A 22,974-nucleotide genomic window follows, 5' to 3' on the forward strand; every position below is an offset into this window, starting at 1 on the left:
AATGATCGTAAGTGTGAAAAATGGTCATAAGTCACTTTTTTCATTGCCATTGTAACTGAATGGTCACTAAATGAATGGTTGTAAGTTGAGGACTACCTGTACTTCTCCTTAAGTGTGTTTTTTGAGTGGATGTTTATGGTATGATATGGTAGTTGTATTGTTCCTTCCATTCCATCTAGATGAAATGTTCATTTTATTCCTCTTAGACTATTTAATTGATTTAGGGATTTGCAAAAAAAAAAGAACTAATACAAATTGTTGAATGTTCTGGCTCTAGGATAACATAAATAATTTATCTGAAAATTAAAATCTGTTTTTTTAAAAAAGATGCATATATTAAATGTATTGTAAAATAATAAATGCTATAGTGCTATTGATAACTTTGCAAATTATTACAAATTCCAATGAACCAAAACATTCCCTCCCCTAATTACCTTTGCATAGATTGAAAAAATAATCAACCCTATCAGTACAAACATATAACATATAGCAGGTCAAGAAAAATTGATAAATCTTAAGAAGATCAAGCACAGACTTTGGGAAGCAAAAGAACTATAAGATAAACTCATAAAAGTAACTCTCTAGAATAGAATGAAACTTTTTTGTAAAATATTGCCCTTGTTCTTTCAATAAATGAAAGTTTTTATTGTTCCACTCCATTACTTTACTGACCCTACTAAACATGTTATGCTATGAACCAGTTCAATGTAAACCTATTTTTGTACATCTAATTATTTGTATAATCTAATGAGCATAATGTCAATCCTTAAGATGACCTGACCAAAGCCATTTTGAAGCTTCAGTGTTACCACACTGAGCTGAGGGATAGGGAGGGAGGAATAGATATAGCTGGGATTTTGTAGCCAAAACAAAATACTTTCTCCTGGGAACCAAGGACATTCCCACAGGTGGCCAGAGAAAGAGAAGGAGGAGTGACATTACTAGGCAACTGGACGGCACCTTGATTGGACCATGTGACTCTTTGGGAAAGGGGGAAAACTTTTAATTAGATGAAAACCGCAGGAACTGTGCCAATGTGATACTGTATATCCAATAAAACTATTCTTTGAGGAATCTACCTGCCTCCGAGTTCCGTTTTCTATGGGTGTATTACTTAGAACCCTGACAGGGTTCTATAAATATATGGGATTTATCACTACAAATTCAGATTTGCTTATATTGCCTATGGTATGATGGTACACAATCAAGGGTGATCTTATCTCTGCTTATAAACAAACTGGAAAATACTAAGTTGATATGCTTAGATTTATATCCTAAAGAGTACATCATCCAGCATGATGTCATTATGCCTATTTTCTATGGCACACTTGGCTGCACAAAGACAATGCATGGGAGAACTCTTGGGACTTTTGCTAGCTGCTTTTCCTGCCACTCAGGTTTAGGAAGTGCTTTCTCCTCGGTTTCATAAAAAACGTTCTTACAGCCTGAGCGTTTCATTTCCTGTGCTGAAAGGAAACAACTATGGTATACAATTACTGTGATGAATACTGTGTAAACAAATGATATCTGATCTTGACAGGATCAGGTGTGCCAAGGATATGAGAATTTACTACAGCAAACTCTGTATAAGCAGACTATGCAGGACATTACAGGGACAATCCTGTCCTTTGCAAATGGACCTGTCTCCATCTTCTTACGGACAAAAGGCATGGCATGGGGTATTAATAGCTATAGCACTTAGACTTATATACTGCTTCACAGTGCTTTACAGCCCTCTCTAGGCAGTTTAGAGAGTCAGCATATTGCCCCCAACAATCCAGGTCCTCATTTTACCAACCTTGGAAGGATGGAAAGCTGAGTCAACCTTGAACCGCTCAATTGAACTCCTGAAACGAGCAGTGAGTTAGCCCTGCAGTACTGCCTTCTAACCACTGTGCCACCACAGCTCTTAATTGAAAAACATCAATATCAAATGGCAAAATATAATAGCCACATACAAAGGATGGGTGGACCAGAATTCAGAACAGAACAGAATTCAGCTGAATTTGTACTTCAGAAAAGGTGTATTAATCAATTAAGGTGACATGAACTGATAAAAAACCCCGCTAAGATAGCAAATGTGAACAAAATTTTAGCTTATAGTACTATGAAAGCTAAACTACTAACAGCCCTTTGTAAGGATCTATAACATCTATAAGTGTCAAATGTGAGGGGAGCTGTTCAGCAGTGATGAGAGTCTATCATTTGCAAATGAAAAAGCAATTGCTTTTATATGTATATATGTAGATAAATCAATATTAGAATTGTATGTATAAAGGATAAATTGAAATAAGGGAGAAAAAAGGGATATGTAAGAAATGTTTACCGATGCAAAATTGTTGAAAAGAAGAAAATTGTAAAAGATTCTTTTTTGTTTTTTTTAAAAAACAAAACTGTTTAATAAAAATTATTTTTTTTAAAAAAGCAATTGCTTGACTTTTCCACTAGAGGGCATTTAAAGCATTTGTTTCTTTTTCCTGCCAGGTATCTGCCATGTGACCTTATTTTGCAATAACCTTAGCATAATAGAATGCAAGGTCGGACAAGATCTTAGAGCTCACCTAGAAGACCCCTATACTCAGTGCTACTACTACAATCACAGTGTCACTGATAGACATCCACCCTGTTAAATGACTCCAGCAAGAGTGAACTCACATAGTAGTGAGTTTTAAGGTTAACAGTTGTTACTATTAGGACATTTTTCCCAATGCAGGACCAAAATGAATTTCCTTGCATATAAGCCCCATTGTTTCTTTACTAGTCTTCAGGAACAATTCTGAATGATTTTTCCCCACATTCTACATAACTTTTCATATATCTGAAGAGAACAATCAGGCTTCTCTGAATCTTCTATTTTTCTAACTTCAGCTATTCTTCATATACTTTTTTCCAGCCCTCTTATCATTTTAGTAACTATCCTCTGGATTTGCTCCAGCTTGTCCTGGGAGAATTGGTCAAATGCTTTATTGAAGTTAATGTTCTATCAAATTCCCATGGTTATCCTTTTAAAAAAATCAGTTTTGCTATAGGATTTATTCTTAATAGGTCTAGACCAGGGGTGGGTTCTACTTACCTTTACTATCAGTTTGCAGCACGCCTGCGCTCTTCTGCGCATGCGCAGAAGCTTCTTGCGAACTGGTCCGAACCAGGGGCAACTCGCCACTGGTCTAGACCGGCTCTTCTGTTTCACTCTCTCCTAACTCCAACTGTAATTATGAGAGTCCACCTTTTTCCAGGACAAGCGTAACTTTTTAATCTCTACCCTGGGTACTGGTGAGGATTCATGGCAAACCAAATATTCCTCAAAGGGCGGGAAATGACATAAAAGCAAGAGATCAGTGGTCAGTCAGTGGATTCTGGTGAAATCTCTCCAGAAAAAGGAGGCACTATAATATCACCCGCTTGCACTCTGTGAAAACTGGTCCTCGTGCATAGAGACTGCAACAACCTAGGCTTTTTGTGGGTCACTTATGAATCATGGAAAATACTGTTTTGGATTCTTAAATAATAGGACTCTGAAGATAGAGAAAGCCAGAAGGAACTAAATATTACAATTAAAGAACACTTAAATTTGACTTGATACAGAACACAGCAAAATAATTCAACATAGGACATATTGAAGGATATGTGGGAACAATGGACTTTAATAATTTAATAATAATTTTAAGAGTCTCTGCCATATTGACAGACTGTGTTTAAAAGATGTTGCAGAAGATGAACAAGTTTTACCAGGCAAAACAGAGAGTGATTTAGAAGTGGATTTACTGACAAGCTACAGGAATGATATGGAAAGAGATCCAACGCTGGATATACAAATGAAACTAGCTGGTATCTTAATAATTAAAAGGAATATACAAACCAAACCAAAAAAGTGACTTAACTCCCTATATTGAATTTACAAAAGAGGTCTGTTAAAATTTTGAAGGATTTTGTAAGAAGGAACAAAGAAAAGTATAAAAAGAAATCAAGTTCTAAGACATTACTTGAAGGGCTTAAAGATTGTTAAACGTAAAAGAAATTATATAAATTGATTTATTTGATCGTTAAACTAGGTATGTTATCTCTGATAATCCTTAATAGTCTGTTGCTGACCAGGACTGAATGACAAGACTTTAAGGATATATTTATGACAAGACTGATATTAGATATAGATAGGATAGGGGAAGATATTTGTGTTTTGAGAGGGTGATAAATTACTAAAATTTATGTTTGTTGTGATGAAGAAGGAAGTCATTTCTTTAAATAATTTTTCTCTTGACTATATTTTTATTTTTGCTTTTTTAAATTTTCTACATTATTTAAATTTTATTTTTAGTTTGTATTTCTTTTTAACTTTTTAATTGCATTTAGTAACTTTTATTTTAAAAAATCCTTTACCTTGACCATTTTTACTTGGCTCAGCTAAAAAGCACCAAATGTTCTTTTTTCCTAGTCATTGCTCAAATCTCTTAATTTTATTTTTCTACATTTTTCCAATGGGAGGGGGATGCAGTTATGGGGATAAGGAAGTGAATGTAGTGATAAGGAACTCCATCAGTATGCTATTGTTTCCGTTTCTTATTTTTTTTATATTGTTTCTCACATTGCAAATACATTGAACAAAATTTGCTAAACTAAGAACTTTAACTAAAAATAGTATTTAGATACAAGCCAAGAGTTGCAAACAAACTTGAAAATTAATTTTAATCCAGAAAGTTGCAGTAGAGTTGGGAAATAAATAAATCTATTGCAAACTGGAAGAAGCTGCCACTAGAAGTAAATAAATTAACCCCAGTGCTATGGATATACTTGCACAAGATTGTAGCTGAAGGAAATAATGTTATTCATTACCTGTATACTACTGTTTGTATAGCTATTGTTTTCTTACTAAAGCTAGTAAGCCACGGTAAGCTATGAGCCACTGTGGTGCAGTGGTTAGAGTGCAGTATTGCAGGTTTCTTCTGCTGACTGCCTGCAATTTGGCAGTTCAATTCTCACCAGGCTCAAGGTTGACTCAGCCTTCCATCCTTCCGAGGTCAGTAAAATGAGGACCCAGATTGTTGGGGGCAATTTGCTGACTCTGTAAACCGCTTAGAGAGGGCTGTAAAACAGTATATGTCTAAGTGCTATTGCTAGTAATAAATTTCTTGTATGCATATAGAGATAAATATTTTTATTAGATTGATGAAGTGTGGAATTTCATTTTACAGGTCACCTGATGGCTGAAGAATTAGCAAAAGGCTGATTAGCAAAATGAATTGGATAGAAGCTGAAGGGAACCTGCTGGAAGATCCTCCTTGTGAATTAGCTTCTCAACTCGAGACCAGGTAGTGTACTGCTTTAAAACACACAGATCAGGGTTGTCAAACTCATGGCCCACTGGCCAGATACATCACGCGCTGGCCACACTCACGCCTGGTTTAGCAAAGGGGGGGAGTTGCAATATGTCATGTGACGCCACCATGACGCCACAAGTTTGACACCCCTGACATAAACTCTTATTTCTTCTGGCTTTATAGTATTAAGTGATGGTAACCTATTAATGAAACATTTTGTTCCTGAATGTCCAAACCCTTTTTCTTATTTGTTATGGAAAAAGGTTTACATTATAGGAAGTGTGTGTGTGTGTGTGTGTGTGTGTGTGTGTGTGTGTGTGTGTGTGTGTGTTAAAGCTGTTTTTAAGAACTAAGAGGCCTACAAAACCAAAATGTGTACGTATGTAGTATTTAGTATAAACCACAATGATGAAATAGCTATTGCAGCATCACAACCAAACCACAGTATGTAAATCACATAATTTGCTGCTTGAACTGCAAACTTCTACATATATATATGTATCAAAAGTTTAAGTCTTTGTTTAAAAACAATATATATCAGGGTTACATCTTAAACTTAGCATTTGCCAAAAACATAGGTGCTCCAACATACTTTATTTTGGATTTTAGCAATACTGTTTTGGAATCAAGGCAAATGATTTACTTCTAAATTATAATTATTTTACATTCTTTCAGAAGGTAGACAGAAAAAAAGGTAACCTATATGGGAAGTAATAAAAGTGAGCATTTTTAATTATTTATTTTAAAATGAATCCATAGAAGAAAATTGTGATTTTGATATTCTGTAGCTCAAACACCCAGTTCCAAGTCTTCTAATTCTTTTAGAAGGGTAGCCTCTTTCTGAATTTTCTCCATCTACAATATAGATATAAGACAATTTTACTTAGTACACATAATGAAAAAAATAGTATAAAGTATAATCAATAATTATTTGATTATTTGAGTATCAGATTGAAGATCGCCTGTCTTCCAGATTCTTTCTATGTTCTCCTATCTATTCAGATATGTCAAATGAAACCTCTATGCCGCCTGAAATAAAACAATTAAGCTAATATTTAACTTAATGTAAGACAATAGAGTTTATGAAATTGTAAGATTTAAAGAAAGGGACCAATAGTTTCTTTGAAATGTATGTGAAACAGATTGCATAAATAAAAGAAGTCCTTTCTTGTCCAATACCCAATTTCATTTATAATTATCACTATCACAAGTTACTAGCACTGGCTGCTTGACTATCACGCTGGTGACTAGGAACTATCTGTTTAAGAAGCAAAAGAAAGTCTTTACTGTGAAGAGGCAGCAGCTGCTAGTTGGCTAATTATTTACAAAGCAACACTGATATATATTTTCAGAATTCAGGTGATGTACAAATTATAGACAACTCTGTATCTTAACAATATGATAAACATACCTGGTTTTTCTCTAGCTGTTTACCTGCAGCAGCCTGATCTTTTAGCTGTTCAATAGCCTTGAGTTTCTGTAATTCAGAAAACATGGTTAAAAGCAGGGCAGAAACAACAGATTTAATTTGTTTTCTGTGGTACATGCACATATGTGGAGGATCTTATGTATTTTTTTATTGAGCTGAAAGAGAATCCTCTAGGTTACCAATGTCTTTATATTCCTTTCCGATATACACTACACTAAAAAAAATTCAATTGGTTTAATATAAAGCAGATTCTTAAGTCCCTAGAAAATAATATCCAAACTTCTTACCTCTCTTCTTTGGTTGTAGAGACGCATAAGACTTACATGTAACATTGAACTGTTTGGTTTATTCCCATTTTTGCATCCTGCAGCACCCAAACTAGTCAAAATGAAGATTTTGGATAGCACATTTTTTGCAGTTTGGGGACAATGTGGAATTTTTATAAGGCTACCAAGTTTGCCCCTTGGCACTGCCTTAATTCAAAATATCCAGGCCCATGAGTGTAGTCCTACCCAAACCAATGACTTTATTACACCACAGCTATACCCTTGTGACTCTGAGAAGGTAATACAGATAAAAAATAATGACAATAATAGCAAAAGTACACTTCCTGTTTCCCAGTCAAAACAAGGGCTGCATTTCTTAGCTTAGTATGCTTTATGAACTAAATTGCTGTGGTTTGTAATCCACAAACACTAATACTACTGTTCAACAAAAGAAAATGGGGAAAGGATCTATCAATAGTTTTTGTTAGGAAAAACTTCTTACCTTTTTAAGATTTTTTATCTTTTTCTCCAACTCAGGATCTCCTGATGTTTCAGAGGATATTGTATTGCTCGATTCATTTTGTACTGGAGGAGCTGGAGTGATTTCCTGGTTCCCTTTAGCTCTCGCCTCCTTTAATGAAATGCATCATTAGTTAAGATGACTTTTAAATTAAACCATTCTAGGCAGTAATTTGAGTTCTCCAGAATTTTTAACTTAGGTTTATATGATAGTGAAAGAGTGGACACTTTGAGTTTAATACAAAATTCTATGCAGAATCCTACTAAATGGTTTACCAAATACTATTGGTTCAAAATGCAATGAATCATGCTTAAGAAAAAAAAATAAAAACAGCTATACCTGTTTAGCCACCTTCTTGGCTTCATGCTTCTTTTGATTTTTAAGTGCTGTTTTAGATAATGGCTTATCACCACTTTTTGATTGTGTTCTCATGTTCTGGGGTGGCTCATCCTCATGCTATGAGGAAGGAAATCAACACAAAAATAATTGATGTATAAATAACCAGCTATAATTAACTGGTGCAGAGGCATAGAAGACATAGCAGGTATCTTTCTTCACTCTTTCGTGAAGATAATGGTTACTTACCAGTTTAGAACTAGTTACTGGCTTATTTCTGAGAGCTGGAGGTCTATAGGCTTGGGCAGCCTTTGGTTCCTCATTTAACACTTTGCTTGGAACAGCATGATATGTTATTGGCTTTTCTGGAAATACTCCATCCAAAAAGGGCTGCCAAGTAACTTGCCAAAGTTCTGCATTTGGCTGAACTTCATATCTGTATAAGACAGAGCCAGTATAATGCCAGATCTTGAATCCATTCCCAACTCGTAGCCTTGGAGAACATGTAGCTGTTACTATATGCTCTCCATCAGGGCACCAGGCAAAATATGTAGAATCAGAGGCTTGTGGTTTGGAAATAATTTTGTAGTTTTTAGTATCCCATACATCAAGTTGTCCACTAAGATTCCCAAATCCAGCTAATACTAAGATATGTCCTTGAGGACTGTAGTAGACAGCATTGTGGGGACCAGTCCCAAAGTCAAACACAGGATCACATTTTAGATTGAAGACAGTAGATTTAGCAGGCATGAAACCATACACAACGCAGAACTCTGTGGCATTGGGATTCCAGGCTGCATCATAAATAGGACCATTTTTTGCTGTACAGGAAAAAAAAAACAGCTGAAATTGTAAAACAATATCTAAGTTGTTGAGAGACAAGTAAAATAAAAAACTTAAACTTAACACAAATTACAGTTTACAATTGTTCAATGAAATCATAAGTGCTACTAAATTTTGGTAATAAAAGTTAGTTAAAAGCCAAATAGGAAGGAGGAGTGTAGTCTCCTGTAGGGCCAAAAATTAAATATTGAAAGGTCCTAGGGCAGTGATGGCAAACCTATGGCATGCGTGCCACAGGAGTGGCACGCAGCTCCCTCTCTGAGGGCACACAAGCCGTCACCCCAATTCAGTTCTGCCATGCAAGCACACGCACCTCCCCGCAAGCGCAGGGGGTGGGACTCTCTGTCCCATAAACATCATTTTTATATAATGAAACCTTTCACTTTAAATCTTACATACTTCATTCCATTTCCGTCAGTAAGTACTGGTTGGTCATAAGATCTAAATATGGCTCTTTAAAGGTGATCTTCAAATTCTGATGGGATTCTCTTTCCATCATGTGTTTGAATGCTTTAAAACATAATATAAAAATTACTACAGCCACTTACGTAGTTGTACAACAGCCGTTTCTCCATTGGTTGCTATGTAATGTAGAGTTTGTTCTCCATAATAAGATGCTCCTGTTTTATCAACTTCTGTACTAGCTATCACAAGCATTGCAGTGGCTATTCAGATGAAGAAAAAATATATTTTTAAAAAGAAGCTATTAATCTATTTTTTTAAAAAAAACAAATAATAAACATAGCTATATGCACTCTTGCAGTCTGAAGAGTGATGATTTTAAAAAACTAGCTTCGGATAAAGGAGACCATTTTAACCCCAATGTCGTTCTATGTTTCTTCTAAATCATAATTTGCAGCTGATGCCCTCTGACTGTTGGGCTACAATTTCCAGGGAATATAATGGCTGGAAATTATGAAAATAGTTACTTAACATAACCAAAAAGGGTGCAAGTGAGGAAAAGGTGCTTTGGTTTCTCCTCCAAATCCTTATTCCTAAAACAGAGTCTGCACAATGGGAACATTCAGAAATATTTCTCAGTGTATTCTGAAGAGCTAACTTTCAAATAAGTGTAGAGGGGATCACTGTATGTTAGAGTCATACAGAATGGGACTGACATAGCACTGTGATGGCAAACATATGGCATGCGTGCCAGAGGTGGCATGCAGATTCCTCTCTTTGAGCACACACGCCGTCACCAGCTGCTTTTCTGGTTTCTGACGTGCACATGCTCGCCGGCCAGCTGGTCTTTGTGCATGCCAGAGCACCGGAAAACGCCCAAACAAATGGCAAAAAACAGCCTGGAGCACCGGAAACCAGAAGACCAGCTGGCTGGCAGTCATATGTCTGTTTTCAGGCCATTTTTCAGGCCATTTTTCAAAAACGGCCAAAAAACATGCATACGTGCGCCAGCCAGCTGGTCTTCAGGTTTTCAGTGCTCCGGCACACGTGTGTGCTGGAAACCCAGAGGCCAGCTGGCTGGCGTGCGCATGCACACCAGCCAGCTTGTCTTTGGGTTTCCGGCACTCTGGTGCACACACATGCACGTACATGCACACACATTCTGGTTTGGGCACTCAGTGCCGAAAAGGTTCGCCATCACTAACATAGCATAATACCAAGTATAAATGTCCTTTGGGCATTTTGATTATTGAAGTCTATATGCTGACTACATATAGAAAAAGAAAAATAGATTCAAATAAAGACAAAGCTTTTTCTAAAAAAAAATACCTTTGCTACTCCACAGCATTTTTACCCTATCAGCTTTAAAAAAGCTTTTATTTGCCAGTGCAGATTGTGGGCCTTCAAAGTTAGGATATTGGTAAAGCCTTACAAAAGATGGGGCTCCTTTGCTTCCAGGAACATAAACAGCAACCTGCATTAACAAGTTATGAAATATCTGTTAAAATAAACATTAATTGTAGTATGTTCTAAAATCTGGATGAAATTAAATTGTGCTGGGGAAAGAATTCAAAAGGAAGCACCTTGGTTGGCTGATCTCCTGGCGACAACACAAAGTCATTCATTTTCTGCAGATGAAGCTTATTTGCAATTGTACCTGCAAAGATCACCATCCTCAAGTTAACAAAATAAGCAAAACCTTTTGTGAATTGTTAGGTAGCATTGCCTATGGGTTTCAGCAAGTAATAAGTAAATAAACAATTGTAAAATATATTGTATACATGACATATTGGCTACTTTACAAGATTTTACATGAATTGTATATCTTTACAAGTATGAGAAAATAACTAAATTTTATCTCAGATTGAATTTAATATAAATCTTGTAATATAAAATATTTCAAAGCTTAAAATGGCAGCATTTTAAGTAAAATACCACCATATAGCAAAAGTTTAGAGGTAAATAAAAAGATAAAAGTAAACTTTCATATTATAGATAGTCCTCCACTTACAATAGTTTGTTTTGTGACCATTCCAAGTTACAACAGCACTGAAAAAAGTGACTATGGCAAGAAAGGTAGTAAAATGGGCAAAAGTCATTTAACTGTCTCAGGAACAGAAATTTTGGGCTCAATTGTATTCATAAGTCAAGGACTTATGGAACTTTAAAACTGTATTAAAGACTAAAGGTGGGAACTGCAATAAAGCGAGCAGCTGAAAACATAAGAATATCATGAAAAGATTAAACATGGAATGTTTATCTAGAGAACAAAAAAGAACTTGCATACTGAAGTCGCTGTTTTCAAAGAAATGAAGTTCATTGTTAACACTCCTGGCACACAGGCTTTCATCATCTGACCAGCAAGGACACCTAATGATTAGAGAGTGGGGTGGAGTGGAATAAATATTAAAACCAACACCTGTTGGTTTGTGGCCTTCAGAAATAGAATTTTTAACAATATTTTTTAAAAGCAGATTTTTAAAAAAATTAACATTAAAAGTTATATATTTAAAGTTGTAAAGGTGAAAAGCAAATTTGTAGATTCTAATCATTACTTATTATATTTTCAAATGTCCCCATGAATATGTTCTTATCTGAAAACAAGTTACATTAAAAATGTAAAATGTAAAAAAATGTAAAAAAAAAAAAAAAATTCGGATAAGGTTGAGAGACGTTCCTGGAGATTAAATGAGAACTTGTTTAGATATGAAAAAAATACAACAGAACTTAAAAAGCATCTGAAAGAATTTTTTGAAATAAATCTGAATAAAGGTACCCCAATTGAAATTGTCTGGGACGCAAGTAAAGCTTATATGAGAGGGGTACTTATCTACATGAACTCTAAACATAGACTGTTTCGACAAAAGAAAAGATCTGAATTGGAAATAGAAATAAAGAATAAAGAACAGTTACTTATTAAAAATCCAACAGATGAAAGAATAAGCAGTGCTATAAAACTTTTGAGAGACCAATTTCAAATGCTTATGGCGGAACAAGTTGCAACAAACTTAAAATATGCGAAGCATAATACATTTTGCAACGCTAATAAACCGGGCAGATGGTTGGCTTACACATTGAGGAAAAAACAAAGTATACGGACTATAGATAGTATTGATATTGGAGGGAAAGAAATTTTTCAACAAAAATTAATTAAAGAAGCTTTTGTGGACTATTATACCAAATTATATGCCAAGGAGGAGGTGCAGAATGGACTTATAGAAAAATACTTAAACGATAAAAGAGTTACAAAAATTACTGATCAACAAAAGGAAAGAATGAATTATCCTATAACAGAGGAGGAGATAATAGTAGCAATTAAACAGTTAAAAACAGCCAAAGCTCCTGGTACGGATGGTTTGACTGCAGTGTATTACAAAACCTTGCAAGCTGAAATGGTGGAACAACTTAGAGATTTATTTTGCAATATTCAACAAGGGGGTAAAATACCCCCATCATGGACAACAGCTTACATATCTTTGATACCAAAAGAACAAGTCGGTCCTAAAAAACTAGAGAATTATAGACCAATATCTCTTTTGAATACAGATTATAAAATCTATGCGAAAGTATTAGCCAACAGGTTGATGCCAGTAATCCAAAAGGTGATTCATGAGGACCAAGCGGGATTTATCGAGGGCAGACACATGAAGGACAATGTAAGGCAAGTAATAGATTTATTGGAATATCTTGAGAAGAATAAACAGATTCCTGCAGTGCTGGTCTTTTTGGACGCAGAGAAGGCCTTTGATAGAGTTGATTGGAATTTTCTACTAAAGACTTTAAAAAAGATGGATTTTGGGGATCAATTTATACAGGCGATTTCAGCAATTTATCAAGAGCAAAAGGCACAGATCATCATTAATGGAAGTTTGACAACAGAGTTTAAAATTGAAAAAGGAACAAGACAGGGATGTCCGTTGTCCCCACTTTTATTTATTCTAACACTAGAAGTCTTGTTAAATACAATACGGGACTCTAATACCTTGAAAGGAATAAGGATTAGGCAAGAGGATTACAGAATAAAGGCATTTGCAGATGATCTGGTTGTTACCCTATCACAACCAATGGAATCAATAATCCTGATGAAGGACATTATACAAGACTATGGTAAAGTCTCAGGTTTTAGACTGAATCCAAAAAAGACTAAAATGATAGTTAAAAACATGACACAAGATCGTAAATATGAACTTGAAAGGAGGGCAGGTTTTGAGACTGTACCTAAGGTAAAATATCTAGGAGTTCAGGTTGCAGAATCAAACATGAAATTGTTTCAAAATAATTATGAGGTGTTGTGGCGAGAGGTGCAGAAAGACATGGAGACTTGGAAAAAACTGCAGCTGTCTTTACTTGGAAGAATAGCAGCAGTTAAGATGAACATTTTGCCAAGATTTCTTTTTTTGTTTCAAATGATTCCGGTGCTTAAAAGTGATAAACAATTGAAAGTTTGGCAATCTGGAGTGAATAAGTTTGTCTGGAAAGAGAAGAAGCCGAGAGTGAAATTGAAAATTATGCAAGATGTTCCAGAAAGAGGAGGTCTTAAACTTCCAAACCTACAGCTATATTATGATGCGGCAGCTTTAACTTTAACAAGTGATTGGTTTGGAAGGAAAAAGACTGGAATATTGAATGCAGAAAGTTTTGATCTTGAATTTGGATGGCATGCTTACTTATTTTACGACGACAAAGTAGATAAAGTATTTAAAAGTCATATACTTAGAGATTCTTTGATGAGAGTTTGGAAGAAGCACCGACTCAAATGGGATTATAAAATACCGCTATGGCTGGATCTTGGTCATACTTTGTGGAATACAAATATAATGTCACTCGGGGGGTTTTTATATAAAGAGGTTCTTTTTACAGATGCGGGCAGATGGCAGCTGAAGACATTGCAGACACTGTTGGATGAAGGGATTAATTTAACTTGGTTACAATATAATCAATTACAACTGAGATGGAAAGAGGACCAAAAAACTGGTATTATGTTGCATGAGGAAGAATTGGTTAGACATATAAGAGAGAAAGGTCCAATGCATATCAAAAGGCTTTATAATGTTTTGCTAGAAAGAGATTCAGAAACTGAACTAGTTAAAGACTGTATGATTAAGTGGGCACAGAATTTTGAAGAACCAGTGATGCTGGAAACATGGGAAAAAATTTGGGTTCAGAATGTTAAATTTACACAGTCGCAGAGCCTGAGGGAAAATTTCTACAAAATGTTTTATAGATGGCATTTAGATCCCAAAAAGTTGTCATGTATGTACCCTAATGTTCAGCCAAAATGTTGGAGATGTGAATGTTTGGATGCTACGTATTATCATGTTTGGTGGACCTGTAGGAAAGTTAAGGCTTTTTGGATAAAAATTTGGTGGGTCATGCAGAATGTTTTGAAGAAAAAAATTCAATTTTCTCCACAATTGTTTTTACTGGGTATAGTTAGGGGTTTTACATTGGGTGAAACAAAATTGATATTGTATATGATAACAGCAGCAAGATTGTTGATAGGTAAATACTGGAAGAATGAAGCTTTGCCCACTATTGAGGAATGGACTTTGAAGATGGCCAGTTTTGCAGAGATGGAGAAGATTTCAGCATATTTAAAAGATTGTTCACAAGAGACTTATGAGTGGGAATGGAAAAGGTGGATAGAATATGTTCAGAACAAATATCAAACTAGAAAGTATCAAATAGCTTTTACTTGAAAATAATGTATTAGAAATTTTTTAAAGTAATGAGATAAAGAGAAAAACTATACAGGGGAGGGAGCGGCTCAAGTTTATATATAAGTGTTATATTATATTATGTTATTATATTAGGGTTCTTCATGATTATGAGTATATTATAGGGAAGTCAGGGGGGAGGGGAGGGTTAGGGAGGGTTAGGGAGGTTGGGAAGTTTGGGGGGAGGGGAGGGTTAGGGAGGGTTAGGGAGGTTGGGAAGATTGGGGGGGGAGGTGGGGGGGGAAAAAGGGGTGAAAATGTAATTGTAAAACTTTTGCAATAAAAAAAAAAATGTAAAAAAAATTCAGCATTTTAAAAAACAGAGGACGTGCATGGAGAACACAGCTTATGGAACTCTTCTTTTTTGACCACAGGATCCATATTTATCTTTTCTGTACAATGAAGCAATATGTTATGTCATTTGCATGTGTATTGCTGTATTTGCTTAGACACATGCACTTGGAAGCTCAGGGCAGAATGTATACATTCTCTTCTGGGTCATGTGATCAGGAGGGATAGGTATTCAGACTGAAGCTGGTAGAAACTTTTGAGTAAGCTGCCCATAAGCATGCTGTGGGACAATATGTTTAGAATTTTTGTCTCTCCAACCCACAGACCATTTTCCAACTCAATTTTTCTTTTGCTGGCTTCTCTTGCAGACCAAATTTGGTTTTCTTGTGTTCAGTTTTGTAGAGTTACTGTGTTGAGAGCTAGAAATACAGAGATCTAAGCAACTTTCTACAGAGTTGAAAAACTTATTAGACAACTAGATATTTTAGTGTTTTCAAATATCATGCTCTAAATAATAAAATTCATTGAAATACTACTTACCAGTTCTGTGATTTTTTCTGGATGAATGACTTCAAGCATTTTCCATTTTTCACACTGAAAAGGTGAAGGTTGGGTTCCCCTGCACCATCTTTTGCAGCTACAAGATACCAAATGCATACATTATACCAACACCTCCAAAATCATCTCTGTTCCTCTGCAATATACCATTGACCCAGGTGACGTTTTGTTGCAAACCTTTTATAGAAAAGAAGCTTTTTTCCCCCACGGTCCCATTTTGTCAAGTACAAAATAATATTTTTATCATCAAAAATTGCTAACAGTGACAGCTTTCTTCCTCTCAAATCAAAATTAGCCATTCTTGCCACTGTAAGATGAAATTCAGTATATTACTGGATAAAACAATCCTCAGTTGTCAACCCTTTTGCTGATAGATATTTATGCATTTGAAAAATACTTATACTTTTTTTTCTGCAATATCATCTTAACTGCCAACAATAGTGGAGGTAATGGAGAAAATAGGTGGCATGACGAATCACAAAACAATTTCCTTTTTCTGTCTTTACAACGAAGCCATTTTGTAAAACAGGGAAGCATAAAAAAGTTAATCACATTCTTTCCACCCCAACTTTAGAAAAAGGAAATAATATCACATATGGTTAGGTCCTGGGGGCCTGGATTGTTTGTTAAGTATAGAAGTGTAGAGATACATGGAAATGTGCAGTACACCTTCAAATATTTTCATTTATTTATTAATTTATTTATTAAATTTCTAATGCTGCCCATCTCCCCTACATGGTGACTGTGGGCTGCACAGAAATTTAATACCTGAAGAATATCGCACAGAAGAAAATCAGTACATCTCTATTGTCCCAGAGTTCACAATATGAAATAATATATTTACGTTAAGGAAATCGATGTTGGAGATTGATTAAACATTTTGGGGCAAAACAATGAGAGGTCAGAAAAAGGAAACATAAACTCAAGTCATACACTTTTTTTTCTGCTTTGGAATGAACCCTCTTTTCCTCAGAGGTTCCATATTTTGAATGTTCCAGTTCAGAACAAAAAAATAATCTACTTGATCATTATATTATTCAAAATTAGCATGGTTACTGTCATGTTTACAGTAGCTGGAGAAGAACCTAGAATACTTACTTGTATAAAGCTGCCATGTCACCAGGACATTGCTCTTTGGAGAGAATTCAAGGCAAACTGCCTTTGGCAGATCAAAAGAATGCAGCAGGTTGTGGTTGGTGACATTTACAATGTTTACTCTGGAACCAAAAGAGGTCAGCTCAGTCAAGCTTGATTACTCTGGTTAATTAATAGCTATTTAGCTGTTCCTTCTAAATAAGCTCAATTCCCAATCACAGAAAACAGATTCATTCTTCCAGTTACTATATTGCTTGATATTTCATCAATGCAGTAATTCATAAAGCATCAAAACATAATTAAAATAAATTAGAATATAAATATAGAACTCCAGAGTTTCCAAAACTTGTACACATGCATTTCACTAAAATGTCCTTGAGAATCAAGGTAGGTAGACATCATTTCCCCTCTGATACACCACATTTCCCCTTTTCCCCTTGGCCAAAGAAAGCAAATAAAGTACCTATAATAATAGGAACCTTGGGTACAATTCTAAAATATCTGGAGCACCACTTGAAGACCATCAGTCAATTGCAAAAGGCAATTTTACTTGGAACATCTTACCTCCTGCTACAATACTTTTAACACCTCAAACAAATTTGCCTACCCCAGGTTCTTGAGAAGGGCTTGACAGATAAAACTGCCAAATCCAATCTAAACATCTGGCTGACCAACTATAAATTATGATATTTATATGCCACCCAACTCTCAGTGATTCTTGGTGACCTACAATTATTAAAAATATTTTTAAAAATGCAAAAACCTATAAAAAAACCATCATGTGATAACAACCCGGAGGGAACAAAAAGGAAGAAAGGGACATCAGTTCTCTTTACCAAAGGCCTTGGCAATAGCTAGGTCTTTAGGGTTCTAAAGAGTGCACCAACCCTGCTAATTAGAACTACCGTATTTCCCCAAAAATAAGTCCGTGTCTTATATTTTTTTGAACCCTGAAATAAGTGCTTGCCCTTATTGCCATGCGCTCAAAAGCCCAATTGGGCTTATTATCAGGGAATGACTTATTTTGGGGAAAACAGGGTAGCCAGGCAACTACTATGGGGGAGACAGTCCCAAGCATTTAATATAATCAGTGGAAACTACAAAAACCAACTCTTTATATTCATTGCATCCTTGTGTGATATGTTAAAACCTAAAAGAAGTTTGCAAAGTTTATGTCAGTTAATCTTACCACTGGAATACTTTATGAAAATTAATTTCTTTATTCATTAGTTTATTCATTTAATTTATATGGTCACTCATCTAAAGTTCATGACTCTGAGCTAACAGCAGTTAAAAATATCATTAAAACATAAGTGTAAAAAACAAATGTAATCAGTAACTGAGGTGAAAACAATACAAATCAACATAGCCATTGCACAGATTCTGCCACCAATAGATGGAGCATCCTCTGCTGTCAAGACCTAATGAGATAATCAGGGAGAGAATACTGTACTACCTATATAAAATTAAGCAGAAAAGTACCCTACTTATCCAAAATATAAAAATAATTTGTACTCACATCCCACCAAAGCACAGATAGCCCTCGACTTACAACCAGCCCCTTAAAACGTGGCTCTGGTGATTTGCATGGGGCCCTGTTGGGGATGTTCCATAACTGGAAGTGGTTAGTGGAGTAAAAGAAGGCTCCACCTCTACCGTATTTTATATTGGTTCCTTCCTTTGCTAATTTTTGTTAATGTTAATATTTGCAATATTTATCATCAAAATATTTTAAATTGTTTTAAATTTTATTTTGTAGGCCATCCAGAATAACTTGATAGTGAGATAGGTAGCATATAAATTTAATAAATAAAAAATATACCAGTATAGCCAAGTCCATTATATCTTTTCCCATTCGTAATACATCAATTAATAAATGGAAATATCTGAAGCTTGTCAATTTTTTATAAAATAAAATCTTAGAATTCGCATTAAATAGTGAAATAGGCCCATCGCTAGTACAGAATTTAGGATGTTTGCCTGGTTTTAAAATCAATCTTATATATACCTCATAAAAGGAAGAAGCTATTGGTTACAAATCTCACAGAAAAATGTAACCTTACATGTTGTGCTCTTTTGAAAAAGATTCAGTCATGATTCTCGTCCAAGACAAATTCCTTGAAAGCCAAATACTGATTGCAAAAGTCACAGTAGCCTGCTTTATAGTAGTGAAGTATGCAAAATAATTTCCTACTGGAGGGAGTATCTGGCTAAAACTAATGAGCTTATTTAAGCTATATTTTTAATATATATTGTTAGAAATAAACATCCGAAACACAGAAAGACTAACTTTTCTCCATTGCCCCATGCAAAAAGGGATCCATCTCTGTTGAAAGTAAACACTTTTGCATTTTTCCCAAAATCCCTGAAAGCAAAAACAAAAATAAATTAGAATTCAAATAACACTTATAAAGAAAAAAGAAAATTATTTAGATGAAATATAAAGTATCAATCTTAAAAAATGCTTCCAAAATAATTGTTATTATTTTGATATAAAAGAAATAAACGTTACAATCAAACTAAAACAGGTGAAATAAGCCAGATGAGATATATCTCCCACCCAAAACAGAACCAAATGCAAATTTAAGTATGCATTCCAGTAACACAATGGTATGTCAATAGTATACTTGTTTCATTTCTGTCTCGGGTATGTGAACAAAGAAAGATGCTAACTATCTACACTCAGATGCTCTTTTTTTCAATATGTGGAATTGCTTCATTTTCCATTTAATTACCAAAAATGTCCTGCCCTATCCATATTAGCACCCAAAGTTGTAAATGAATAGTCCAAAACATTCTGATTATTACAAAAACCTGAGTAATATTTGAAGTAGCAACTAGAAAACATTTACAAAATTTAAGCTCTACTGAACATATGTGGAGGCATTCCAACCCCCACATATGATTATGATTATGTTATTATTTTTCAGTAACGGGCATCCTAAAATGTATACATTTAATAAAGCCAAAAATTAAAATACCTTTGAAATGTTGTATGCTCTGTAAAATGAGGTGACCCATGCAACATATAGAGTCCTTCAGATCCTCGTACTAGCAAATAATGAAAGTTATATGTTTATTTTGCTCCAAATTAATACATTAATCCTTAGTTTCATACAAGAGAAAATTCTAAGTTAAATGAACATACTTCAGTTGAATAATAAAATATGAATATATATTTTGTGTAATAACCATGCCAATCAGTGAACAAGCAAACCTAAAGCCTCATATTTATTTACTTGTTTATCAAATATATATTGTGCTCATCTTGCAGTTTGAGGCAACTGTGAATCACAACATAATAAATCAAATGGAAGTAATCATAAGTATAAAAACAGATTAAAATTACAAAAAACATGGGTTTAGAGTAGAAAAGTAGTGGTTGTTTCTGTTCCTACACTAGCCACTTCCATCTAACAGCTGCTCCTTCAGGGCCTCATGCCAACTGGCACAGCCAGGTTTTAAAGCATTTCCTGAAGGCCAGAAACGGGGGCGGGAGGGGGGCAGACCCCACTTCATGCAGCAATCTGTTCCAGAGGGTGAAGGCTGTGGCAAAAAAAGGCTCTTCTGGACCTCACTGGCCACAACTCCTTGGCTGATATGGTCTGCAAATAGGTTCTTCTGCTAGCATGAGTGGAGCAGGGCCAATCGCATTGCAGCAAGGCGGCTCCTAAAATATCCTAGACCTATGCCACAGAGGGCTTTAAAGCTAATGACCAACACCTTTAATTGGACCCAGAACAGATTAGCCGCCAGTGCAGCTTGCATATCAGTGGGGTTACGTGTACCGCACTAGGGGCCTCTGAAACTCTACATGCTGCTGCATACTCTGTAACTGCCTAGAGTTGCTTCAAAATGAGATAGCGGCAAATAAATTGAATAAATAAAATAAAATAATTCTGGACCAATTGTAGCTTCAAAATATTTTTCAAGGGTAGCCCCATTAGAATGTGTTGCAAGAATCCAAACAGGAGATAACAGGAACTGAGCCTCACAATACAGAAAAGGATTTAGTTGGTACACAATCTGAAGTTGTGCAAAGGCTGTCCTAGCCATGACTGCCATTAGCCCCAAGTTGTGGAGTCAGCATGCCTCAAAATACTAGTTATAGGAAGAACAGTAGGAAAGGAGTATGTCTCTATTTGCTGCTTATAAGCACCCACAAGGCACCCATCAATCAATCAAATTATGCAGCTGTCCCTCTCAGATTACTCCAATAATTCAAAACAATCCAATGCTTTATGTGGCACTACACTTTAGCATGAAATAAAGTAGAGGAGAAACACATTCACTATTTCCACTTAGCACTTTTATTTTAAGTGCTTTCATACTAATTTAAATCCCAGAGAAAACCAGTGACTTGGAACAAAATTACCTTAAAGCAAATACTGAAATCTGTACAAACGCATTAATATTATATATTTCATGAAGTGGCACTTACTTTCTAATGTCCCATTTTTAGTTATTTCATTGACATATTAACTCCAGTAAAATGGAAGGTAGTCATTTAAAATTAAGACTAGGAGCATGCCTCTGGCATTAGCTTTGCAGAAATATTTTAAAAGATTACTCACGATGCTATGTAATTGTGATGCAAACTAATATAAAACATCAAAGGACACTTAAAATGAAAAGTACAATAAATGTAAAAGTAGTTTAGGTTGGATTCAAACACATCTTCACATGAATTTAATACACTGCTTTACTTGAGTTCAGAATTACATAACTGTACAAATGTTCAAGATATAGCTCTGCTTCAGGATTCTGGTCTGAATGATTTATGCCACAGAAAAGTATGGTTGCATGCATGATGACTCCACTCCCTCTCTCTTTGAGCTCTGGGACTTTTGTGGTGTTCAACTGCTTTCATTGGCAATCTAGGATATTTTCTAAATTGGAAAGAGTTTAGCATGAGACAAAAAGCAGCCTCAGGCATGCATGAATTAGAGATCCTTGGTGCACGCTAAGCTTAGTTGTTTTCTTGCAGACTTTTCATTACCCAAACTAGGTAAAATCATCAGACTACTAGCATTGATGATGTTACCTAGTTTGAGTATGAAAGGTCTGCAAGAAAACAACCAAGCTCAGTGTGCACCAAGGATCCCTCATTTTAACCCTGAGCTACAATTATTCTCCTTTATTGGCATGCACAAATGTATCAGATGAAAGGATTAGTATCTGCCCCAGCATAACCCTAAGCAGGACTTTAGTACCACAGCAGGCATCAAGCATTTCACCATTAGTTCAGTATGCTGCAAGAGAGTTCAGAGGTTATCTGATCATCTGGCACATACTAGTAAATTAGGACCAGGTAGGGAGCCTCTGTAATAAGGAGGAAATCTGCCAAACCGAAAAAGAGCCTTTAGGAATTCATGAGCAAACAGGTAACTCTGGGGAGTTACCACTCAAAAAATTGGAGGGAGAAAATTATGTAGGTGATAATAGTGGAAGTTGGAAAAGATGGGGAAAGTGGTCTTGGGTATTAGCATATTGCAAACCTGGCTTCTCTCTTAAGTCTTGGACGAGTGAAAAGCAATCTAGATTCTTTAGATTCTGAATGAGCATAAATGAACATTTTGGGTATATACAATGCATTTAGTAATGTCTGTAAGATTAAAACTATCGTTCTTCAAAAACTAACTTTTTCCCTTCGTGGTTGAACCCAGACTTTGTGACAAAATGAGTAATGGAATGTAAGCAAGTACTATATTTCAGATACGGCTCTCTCTCGAGATGCTTCTGTCCGCAGCTAAGCCCTTGCATATACAAGCAACCGAATGCTCTTTCCCGACAACTCTTTCCCTTTATAGAAGCCTACGCTCCCCATGCACATAATACCAAAAGTGTTCTACGCAGACACAGATCACTGGAGAGGTACAGCCCCCCACCCCAAAAAGTGAAGACTTATACAAAATCCCGCTAAAAATTGTCGCCAGTGTGTGACGTCCTCGGGCTTCTACCAGACATCACAACAAGCCTTACAACGAGAACCATCTTGACAGAGAATGAGTCTGCTTGATTTATTCTGAACCCACCTGCCAAGAGCGGCGTGGGAGGCGCCATCTTTATCCGGATGCGGCACTTGTCCTTCCGGGTGGCGCACAGCGGGTCACAGCAGAAAACTGTACACGTCTGCTCTGCCCTCCATCGCCAGCTCAATAGCGGAGTTTTTTCCGGGTGACGTGTTGCAAGCTGAAGGGGG

The 22,974-nt window shown here is 35.7% G+C and overlaps 1 protein-coding gene across 2 annotated transcripts; it reads right to left on the reverse strand.

Moving 5' to 3' along the window:
* Positions 1-5,137: 5,137 nt before the first annotated feature.
* Positions 5,138-22,916, reverse strand: EIF2A (eukaryotic translation initiation factor 2A). Of its 2 annotated transcripts, XM_070945620.1 has the most exons (14): positions 22,808-22,916; positions 19,754-19,823; positions 19,063-19,137; positions 16,776-16,894; positions 15,660-15,756; positions 11,399-11,481; positions 10,695-10,768; positions 10,441-10,585; positions 9,258-9,374; positions 8,116-8,687; positions 7,870-7,986; positions 7,513-7,641; positions 6,727-6,792; positions 5,138-6,170 (listed from the first exon to the last, which is right to left on the reverse strand). In XM_070945620.1, the coding sequence occupies exons 1-14, from the start codon at positions 22,833-22,835 to the stop codon at positions 6,105-6,107; spliced, it is 1,758 nt and encodes a 585-aa protein (XP_070801721.1). In that variant the 5' UTR covers positions 22,836-22,916; the 3' UTR covers positions 5,138-6,104. The 2 variants fall into 2 exon arrangements, with proteins under 2 accessions (XP_070801721.1, XP_070801722.1); XM_070945621.1 differs by lacking the exons at positions 11,399-11,481; positions 16,776-16,894; positions 19,063-19,137; positions 19,754-19,823; positions 22,808-22,916 and having other exon boundaries at positions 15,660-15,724.
* Positions 22,917-22,974: the final 58 nt, after the last annotated feature.

This window comes from Pituophis catenifer, unplaced genomic scaffold, assembly GCF_029215685.1.
Source record: "Pituophis catenifer annectens isolate HBS135680 unplaced genomic scaffold, rPitCat1.0.hap2 SCAF_6, whole genome shotgun sequence".
Taxonomy (NCBI): Eukaryota; Metazoa; Chordata; class Lepidosauria; order Squamata; family Colubridae; genus Pituophis; species Pituophis catenifer.

Excerpts from the sequence above, each read along its gene's own strand:
- EIF2A (XM_070945620.1), bottom strand. The coding sequence starts at position 22,835 with ATGGCGCCTCCCACGCCGCTCTTGGCAG. Across the intron at positions 8,688-9,257 it reads AACGGCTGTTGTACAACTAC|CAAAAAATGGTCCTATTTAT; the intron begins GTAAGTGGCTGT and ends TTTCCTGTACAG. Across the intron at positions 6,171-6,726 it reads AACAGCTAGAGAAAAACCAG|ATGGAGAAAATTCAGAAAGA; the intron begins GTATGTTTATCA and ends TCTATATTGTAG.